The sequence below is a fragment of the Heterodontus francisci genome, chromosome 44, assembly GCF_036365525.1.
Source record: "Heterodontus francisci isolate sHetFra1 chromosome 44, sHetFra1.hap1, whole genome shotgun sequence".
Lineage (NCBI taxonomy): Eukaryota > Metazoa > Chordata > Chondrichthyes > Heterodontiformes > Heterodontidae > Heterodontus > Heterodontus francisci.
Window position 1 is genome coordinate 12,953,686 of NC_090414.1, and position 9,916 is coordinate 12,963,601.

At 45.4% G+C, this 9,916-nt stretch overlaps 1 protein-coding gene across 1 annotated transcript; it reads left to right on the forward strand.

Moving 5' to 3' along the window:
- Window positions 1-3,215: 3,215 nt before the first annotated feature.
- LOC137355971 (probable G-protein coupled receptor 139) lies at window positions 3,216-4,760 on the forward strand. Its single transcript, XM_068021674.1, has 2 exons — window positions 3,216-3,416; window positions 3,825-4,760. The coding sequence occupies exons 1-2, from the start codon at window positions 3,216-3,218 to the stop codon at window positions 4,758-4,760; spliced, it is 1,137 nt and encodes a 378-aa protein (XP_067877775.1).
- The last annotated feature ends 5,156 nt before the right edge of the window (window positions 4,761-9,916 follow it).

The window sequence follows — 9,916 nt, forward strand, 5'->3', positions numbered from 1 at the left end:
ACTACAGCCTGACGGACAGAACATAAGATCATAAGATCATAAGAAGTAGGAGCAGGAGTAGGCCGTCCGGCCCCTCGAGCCTGCTCTGCCATTCAATAAGCTCATGGCTGATCTTTTCGTGGACTCAGATCCACTTACCCGCGTTCTCACCATATCCCTTAATTCCTTAATTATTCAAAAAGATATCTACCTTAGCTTTAAAAACGTTTACTGAAGAAGCGTCAACTACTTCACTGGGCAAGGAATTCCATAGATTAACAACCCTCTGGGTGAAGAGGTCCCTTCTTAATTCAGTCCGAAATCTGCTCCCTCTAATCTTGAGGCTATGCCCTCGAGTCCAAGCTTCACCTGCCAGTGGAAACATACTCTCCACCTGTATCTTATCTATTCCCTTCATGATTTTATATGTTTCTATAAGATCCCCCCTCATTCTTCTGAATTCCAATGAATATAATCCCAATCTACTCAGACTCTCCTCATAAGCCAACCCCCTCAACTCCGGAATCAAACTAGTGAACGTCCTCTGCGCCCTCTCCAGTGCCAGTACATCCTTTCTCAAGTAAGGAGACCAAAACTGCACACAGTACTCCAGGTGTGGCCTCACCAGTACCTTATACAGCTGGAACATAACCTCTCTGCTTTTCAACTCAATCCCTTTAACAATGAAGGACAAAATTCCATTTGCCTTCCTAATTACTTGCTGTACCTGCAGACCAATCTTCTGCGATTCATGCACAAGGACACCCAGGTCCCTCTGCATAGCAGCATGCTGCAACTTTTTACCATTTAAGTAATAATCCTTTTTACTGTTACTCCTACCGAAATGAATGACTTCACGTTGAGTTCAATAATTTTAGAGCATGACTGGCTACTTTTTTATTTTTATTTTTATTTTATTTTTGTTTGTTCCATCATTCATTTTTTTTACCTTGTGCTGCATCCTGTTTTTTTTCATGTTTTGCTTTGGGCCAGGGCTATTCATTGTTCCATCAGTTAACACCCTCTCTGCACTCACGCTTTATCTTTCACCACACCATTAACATACCCTCTGCCTTTGCTCCATGACCTCTGGTCACTAATTCTCTGTCAGCCTCTGTCCTATCAACACCTTCCCTTGAGTTATCCTTTGCCCCACCCCCGTTTTATTTGCTTCAAACCGATTACATTTCTAACCTTTGCCAATTCTGATGAAAGGTCACTGATCTGAAACGTTAACTTTGCGTCTCTCTCCACAGATGCTGCCAGACCTGCTGAGTATTTCCTGGACTTTTTGTTTTAATTTCAGATTTCCTGTATCTGCAGTATATTTCTTTTATTAGCAAACACATCTTCCCCCCGGTGCCTGTCCCCCACCATCCAGTTTCCCTCCCCTACCTGCCACCTTCCCATGCAACTGCAGTAAATGCAACATCTGCCCTTTCACCTCCTTCATTCCCACTGCCCAGGGCCCAAACAATCCATCAAGGTGAAACAGTGATTTACTTGTGAACTTATTCCAATGTAGTTACTGCCCACCAAGCAGTCTCTTGTACCTTGGAAATATCGAAATGCAGATTGAGTGATTGTTTTGATGAACACTTCCATAACTCTGCAAACAGGGCCCTGAGCCTTCAATCACTTGCCCCTTTAATTCTACATCCCGCTCTGACCTCCCCGTCCTCAGCCTCCTGCACTGTTCCTCTTTTCAGCTCAATGAGGAACAAACCATATGTTTCGACTGACTCCTCTACAGCCTGCTGGACTCAACACTGCGATTAAAAGCTTCAGATCATAACCACTGCTATTTTCTCAGATGACCTGTGTTTATAATGGATGGCGGCTACACCAGAGTCACTGGACTGAGATGTGGGCTGGTCCTTGGGTGAGAGTTCACTATCTGTACACGGTCCACTGGCTAATTCTTATCCCTAGGATCTCTCCAACTTTCTCTGTCATCCTCCTGGGTTACTGAGGCTTCCTCCACTTGGCCATGTTTCTCAAGTATTTATCCCAGTCTGTTTATCTGCTGTTACCATTTCCTCTTCCTGTCGACCCAACTTCTTTCTCTTTAATTGTCCAATTCTCCTTGAACCATCTGACTGTTTGTCACTGAATCACTCCTGCCCTCCTCTGGATCACACACTTTTTTCTTTCCGCCGCACACCCAACTTTTCTCTGACCCTATCATTGCTTCAAAACTTTTGAACTCGAATAACTTCCAGTTCTAATGAAGATTTGAAACGTTGGCCCGAATTCTATGTCCCTCCCACAGGAGTGGATTGGGAGGTGAAAGGGGTGTCATATCAGTTGGGATGGCGGGCTGGGGGCGGTGCCCATCGCCTACCCACCCCTGCTGGTACCTTACCAGCAGTGGGGAAGGTGGCAGGCAGCTGCCTGCCCTTCGGCCTATTGAGACCCTTGAGTGGTGAATTAATGGCCAGATCCTGCTGCCACTGGTATTTCACTAGCGATGGAGGGGCACTTTGCAATGTGTGGAGGCTGCCAAGTAATAACTGATGGCCTCCTTGTGTACTGGAGCAGCCTTGCTTCTGGGACACCCTGTACCCCTGGAGGGACACCAGCCGCACTGGTTTGAAACAGCCCTGTTGGAACAACCCTGGCCCTCTCGAGCAACCGCCCTCCCCGCCGGGGCTGGTCGATTGGCCCCTTTGAGGTCCAATCTCCGCTTCCAAGGCCGATGGCGGCTCATCTCGCTGGGTGAAGTCCCAGGGGCGTCCACCAGCCCTAACGCTGCTCGGGCTGAAGAGCTGCTGTCCCTCTGATTGGCCAGTAACTCCTGGTTGTGGGGCATCCTGCCTTGGATGGGCAGTAGCCCCGACTGCAGGCAATTAATTGCCTGAGCCACACAAAATACAGTCGTGGCTTTCAGGGTCCTGTGGACGCTTTCCAAGCGATGGGCGAAGACACCACATCCGGGTGAAATTCCGGCCGTTAACTCTGTGTCTCTCTCCACAGATGCTGCCTGTTCACTGCTTTTTATCCAATTTAAAGCAGGCTCAGAATTTTGATTTTGCTCAAATTCTTAAACCTGAATATTAACAGCAGCAGATATGTTGGCAGGTGGGAGGGAGTGAGGCCAGTGTGTCAGCTTGTTATTATGTTCGTTTGCGTGTTATTGGGTTCCCCACTCGGAAGTCAGCCTGATCAACAGGCTGGGCTTCCAGTCACATGACGTGGACAATGGAGCAGGCAGCGTGATAAAGTATGTCCTAACCATGATCCCGAGGGGGAGTTGTCCAATCAAGGGCTGTCCAATCCCCAACCCCTGGGTATCTCCTATCCTGAAGGAGTGGTCCCAGTCCGCTGGGAGCTTTCAATCTCAGGAGAATCCAATCCCGGACACGAGGGTGGTGCAAATCCCGGGCAGGGTGGATGTTGGTCCAACCTTTGGGGTGTCCGATCCACGACCCAATATTGTGAGTGTCAGTCCGGGGTTTCGATCATTCCATCTCATGGAGGGATTCCAATCCCGGGAGGGAGGGTGGAGGTGATTGGCAATCGGAGTGTCTTTGTGTGGAGGGTAGTGTCTGATGGAGAAACCTGACCCATCAATGCTAAACCTGTAAAGCAGGTTAAATCAGAGGCTCGAATCCTCATTAAAATATTTAACAAGCTCACCCGCCTCGTGGGTGCAGTTGATGTTCCCCTCCTGTCCCTCCTCTGTTAAACCTGCAAGTGGGCAGGTTGGAGGCAGGTTGAGTTCATGGTTGAGATTTTTAACTTTTAAATGCTGACATTATTTCAAGCCACCCATTCTTGGTGTTAAAATTAAGCCTTGACTCTCTGGGCTCCGACATGGAGAATGATTGATCAGTAATTTCCAGTCTCTTTTCCTTCTCTCTCTTCCAGTTAATTTACTGGCGATTGTGATCCTGTCCCGGGGAAAGTGCGGACTCTCCACCTGCACCACTCGCTACCTGGTGGCCATGGCAACGGCAGATCTACTGCTCATTATCACTGATGTCATACTGTGGCGGATCATTTATTATTATTTCCCAGGATCTGTCCTGAACATCACCCCTGTGTGTAGTTTTATCGCTGTCCTCAGTTATGAAGCCACAGACTGTTCGGTCTGGTTCACCGTCACTTTCTCCTTTGATCGATTTGTGGCCATTTGTTGCCAGAAGCTGAAAACTAAATATTGCACTGAGAAAACTGCAGCTGTGGTTCTCGCAACAACCTGTATTCTGTTCTGTTTAAAAAATGTCCCCTACTACTTTATATTTGAACCTGGAGAGATAATTGACAATGTACCGTGGTTCTGTTATTTCAAGCCAAGCTATTATACTGAGCCCGGATGGATGGGACTCGACTGGTTGGATATGGTTTTAATCCCATTTCTCCCATTCGTTTTAATTCTGTTGCTCAACACTCTGACAGTCAGACACATTTTAGTGGCCAGTCGAGTCCGTAAGGGGCTGAGGGTTCAGAGCAAGGGAGGGAATCGCAGTGACCCAGAGATAGAGAGCAGAAGGAAGTCTGTGATTTTACTCTTCACCATATCCGGCAGCTTCATACTTCTGTGGTTAACGTATGTTATATATTTCTCAATTTCTAATATTACAGGGACATATCTCGAGGATTACACTCATCCTCTCTATGTCTTTGGACAAGTTGGATACATGCTGCAGATTCTAAGTTGCTGCACAAACACATTTATATATGCGGTGACACAATCCAAGTTCAGACAGCAGGTCAAGAACGCCGTGAAATATCCGGTTACATCAATAATTCGATTAATTTCCAAACGAGACATCTGAGAGCAGCCTATAGGCAGGTCCCAGAGTTCCCTCTATGAATTTCCAGCAGCCGACAACCCCGGTCCCTCAGCTTAGTGGCTGCTCCGATGGAGGAGGCCGAGTCCCTACCTGGTCCCCATGTTAGCTGCTAACAGTTCTCTCTCCTCAGCTTCTGTCAGTCTCTGCCTTAAATCTGCTGTCATCACATCTCTCCTCAAAAAGACAACCCTTAACCCATCTGTCCATGGAACCACCCTATCTCCAATCTCTCTTCCCTCTCTAAATTGTTTTAAGGTCTTTGCCATCTCACAAATCCATGCTTATCATTCCCAGATGCCCATGTTTGATCTCTTCCAGTGAGGTTCCGCCCTGCCACAGATCACAGACTGCACGGTACGATATTTACCTACGTATCCAGATATATCACTGACCTCACTTGTTTCGTAACTGCACATCTATACACATCACTGACCTCACTTGTACTGTAACTACACACCCAGATATATCACTGACCACATTTGTATCATAACTGCACATCTACACACATCACTGACCACACTTGTACTGTAACTACACACCCAGATATATCACTGACCTCACTTGTTTCGTAACTGCACATCTATACACATCACTGACCTCACTTGTACTGTAACTACACACCCAGATATATCACTGACCTCACATTTACTGTAACTACCCGTCCAGATTTGTCACTGAACTCACATTTACTGTAACTGCCTACCAGAAATATTACTAACCTCACTTGTCCTTTATCTGCCCTGCAGGGTTAAGCAGTGACCTTATTTGGACTGCTGCTGCCCAGTCACCTGCAACACTGGTTCCCTGTTGCCTGATGAATATGCCTCAGACAAATCACTCTCTCTCATTCACAATTCCTGACATCTCACAGATGCTGGGTACCACCACCCAATTTTCGGTGATGAGTTCATAATTTCTACAGATGTATCCACTAGTTTAATTGAATATAGAAAATGGAATCTATTTTAGATTAATCCAAAGATCACAGGTAAGGAGCCATGAAGTTAAATAAAAAGGATGCACCATCCGTGGCTCACTAAGGAATGTAAGGGTTTTTTCAAATTGAAAGAAATGCTCCGAAGATTTGTGGTTGGCCAGAAGATCGGGAACATTTCAGATACCAACAAAGGATGGCTAAGAAAATAATAAAGAGGGAGAAATTAGAGTATGAGAGTAAATTAGCAAAAAGTATAAAAACAAACTGTAAAAGCTTCTACAAATATATCAAACAGTAACAGTAGCTATTGCCAGCATTGGTCCCGAAGAGAATGAGACTGCGGAATTAATACTGGGAAACAAGGACATTGCAGAGTCTTTGAACATGTATTTTGCATCTGACTTCACAGTAGCAGACACAAAAAACTTCTTAAGTGTAGTAAAAAAATCGAAAGACAAAAGGGAGGGAGGAACTTTAAACGTTATGGTTACTAAACAAGATGAACTAGGAAATCTAATGGAACTGAAGCCTGATAAGTCCCCTGGATCTGATGGCCTGCATTCTAGGGTCTTAAAAGAAATGTTGCAGAGATAGTAGATGCATGAGTTATAATCTTACAAAGGACCCAGTGAACTGTAAAACAGCAAAATTAAGGGAGTCAGAAAACGGAAAACGAAACGGCAGTTAGCCTGACATCTGTCATTGGGAAAATACTGGAATCCAATATTAAGAAGTAGTAGCAGGACACTGAGAAAAGCAGAAAACAGTCAAGCAGAGTCAACATGGTTTTATGAAAGGGAAATCGTATTTGACAAATCTATTAGAGATCTTTGAGGAAGTATCAAGCAGGTTGATTGAATACTTAAATTGTTAAATATCCGTGTCTCCTCACTTACCCAGTCCCTGTGGACAAGTACGTCCATGACAACTGGGGGTCACTGGCTGAGGACACAGAATGTGCTGCAAGTGCAATGGGGGAACTGCAGGACACTTATCATTTGGGGTTAGCAAAATCTGTCCCATCAGTGAGAACGTGACACAGGATTCAATTCTTCAAAGGCAGTGACTACATTATTCCCAAAGATATTTAATGCCTTCCTCATTCATCTGAGATGGTGAGTTAATCTTTCTCTGCTCAATGATTTTGGTCCTTATTACCAATCAGAGCACTGAGAATTTACAGTTGGTGCTCATACATCTGAAAGCATCGGTATTTGTGTGAACTGTGTCGAGACACGTTCGGAACTGATCGCTGGAACAAATAATGAGTTTGTGCTTAATAGCATGGTAGAAAGCGGAGGTTGGGACTTGATGATTGATCTCTGCAAGTCCCACAAGGGGGTTTGTCCTGCTGGCCAGGGTAATGGTGAAATATGCAGGTCCTAGTCTGACTGGCATTGTTAAACAGCTGGCAGGGGGTATTAATACCATCCAAGGCTGTCAGATAGTCACCGTGGCTTCCTTCTTTGGAGAGAGAGCTGTTAGAATATCCACTGGTTTCAGAGCTGCAGCTCACAGACACTCAACCAAAGTTATCCACGACCAATCCGGTCAGGCTGCTAGCGCAGAAGTGGCACCGTGAAGGAGCACGATCAAGTGTTTCAAAAAACACCGTCACGCAAATGGGTCTGCAGGGGTGACACAACACTGTGAAAAGTTCAATCTCGAAATCTTCTTCACTAACATGTGTGTTGTTTTTACTATGTGAATGAAGTGTGCCAGCATTTACCAATCATGACTGCTCCGATTACATCACTGGACGATTAGAACTGCCGATATATGGAATAACATCATTGCCATGCCAATATTACTCATGCATCTCAATGGACACAGTAACATGGACAATGGCTCAGTTTGCTGATGCCTCTAATGGTTCAGACAAAGATGTTGCAGATGCAGACCGCTGCACAGCAGCTGATCGAGGGTATTATGTGACTTATAGAGCTCAAGGTGGTTCCTTTGGAGCAGAGACCCTTTGTCTGACAAGCCGCTGCCAGGCATCCCAAAAAACGCTGCTCGCCCTGACAGCAGAGCCTTTGTGAACTATGCCCTCCCATTCCTGTTGTAAGACTTCAGCGTTCTCATAGTCTGAAGAGGATTCCTGCTGACGTCTCTCCTTATCATGCCAGGCCTATCCCCATTGGGTGCATAGTTTTGCAGAGCACAGCGAGCAGCAAAGAATGAAAATGGCTTTGCAGCTTGCACTACAGGTACCACTCGATCTAGCCAGATAGTGGGAGTGAATTTTCAGCATGCCAAACACCTGCGCAATGATGGCACTTATAGCTCCATGGCTGGCATTGTATCTTTCCTCTGCAGCAGTGATGGGATGTCTCACTGGTGTCAGGAGCCATGTCTGGAAGGGTATCCCTTGTCTCCAAGATGTCACCCCTCCATCTGAGCCTGTTCAGTGAACAGCAGCAGCTGCTGGAACTGATGGAGGTTCTAGTCGTCATGGCAGCTGCTTGAGAAGTGGGCACAGATTTAGGAATGCAGGAACGTAGGAACAGGAGTAGGCATTTCAGCCCATCGAGCATGCCCTGCCATTCAATATGATAAGGGCTGATCATCCACTGCAATGCCTTTTACCCACACTATCCTCATATCCCCTTATGTCATTGGTATTTCGAAATCTGTCAATCTCTGCTTTAAACATACTCAATGACTGAGCTTCCACAGCCCTCTGGGGTAGAGAATTCCAAAGATTCGCAGCTGGCTGAGGAAATAAATTTCTCCTCATCTCTGTCCTGAGTGGCTTCCCCCTTATTTTGAATTTGTGTCCCCCGGTTCTAGACTCCCCAACCAGGGGAAACATCTTAGCTGTATCTATTCTGTCTATCCCTTTAAGTATTTTGCAGGTTTCAAAGAGATCACCTCCCATTCTTAGAAACTCTAGAGAATACAGGCCTAGTTTCCCCAGTCTTTCTTCATGGGGAGGTCCAGCCATCCCGGGAACAAGTCTGGTGAACCTTCGTTGCACTCCCTCAATGGCAATGACATACTTCTTAAGGTAAGGGGACCAACATTGCACACAGTACTGCAGGTGTGGTCTAACCAAGGTTCTATACAATTGAAGAAAGACTTCATTGGTCCTGTACTCAAATCCAGTTGTCACTGTTCATGTGGGAACCAACAATGTAGATCCAGAAATAATGTTCTTCTTCGATAATTTGAGGAGTTTGGGTCCAAACTAAAATGTTGATTAATAAGGTAATCATCTCCGGATTGTTTGCTGAGCCATGTGAAAATTGGCATAGGTCAAGCAATTTAGAGAAATAAACACATGGCTCAAAGAGTTGTGCGGGAAGAAGGGGTTTTGATCCTTGGGGCACTGGTATCAGTCTTCAGGGAAGGGGGAGCTATTCCATTGGGATTTGCTTCACCTTAACCTGACTGGGACAAGTCCCCTAGCCAATCATATAATTAGGGCTGTGGGAAGGGCTTTAATCGAATGGCGGGGGTGGGGTGGTGAAGGGTTTGGGTAAAGGGAAATTCAGAAATCCAAAGAGAGGGTCAGGGCATCGGAGCAGGCTAGTGCTGTGGGTAAATGCCAACAGAATGGGACAGGAACCGACAGAGAGTTTAACACATATTGCACATCAGCAAATAAGGACATTGCAGGGAATAGAGGTAAACAAACAATGACATTAAAGTTCCTTTATCTCAATGCACCGAACAACTGTAATAAGATGGATGAGCTAGTGGCACAAATAGAGGTAAATGATCTAGATCTAACTGCCATTACTGAGACATGGTTGCAAGGAGATCAAGGTTGGGAAATGAATATTCCAGGGTACACAGTATTTCGGAGTTACAGACAGAATGGCAAAGGAGGAGAGGTAGCCCTGACAGTAATGGATGACATAAGGACATTAATATGAAGGGATCTGGCCTCAGAAGATCATGAAATAGAATCCGTTTGGGTGGAAATTAGGAATAGTAGGAATCATGCCCGTTAACATTAGTTAGATTATTGGACCGAACATTAAATGGGAAATTATTGGAGCTTGTAACAAAGGTAATGTATTAATTGTGGTGGATTTTAAACTTCACATAGAATGCTTCAGACAAATTGGCAACAGTGGTCCAGGAGTTGAAGTTGTACTGTATTTTTGTGACAGTTTCCTGCAGAAATACGCTGTAGTACCGACTGGGGATAAAGCTATCTGAGATCTCGTATTGTGTAATGAAACAGGGTTAA

Coding starts and splice junctions, on each gene's coding strand:
- LOC137355971 (XM_068021674.1), top strand. CDS start 3,216: ATGATCCCGAGGGGGAGTTGTCCAATCAAGGGCTGTCCAATCCCCAAC. Junction 3,417..3,824: donor CCGATCCACGACCCAATATT/GTGAGTGTCAGT, acceptor AGTAATTTCCAG/TCTCTTTTCCTTCTCTCTCT.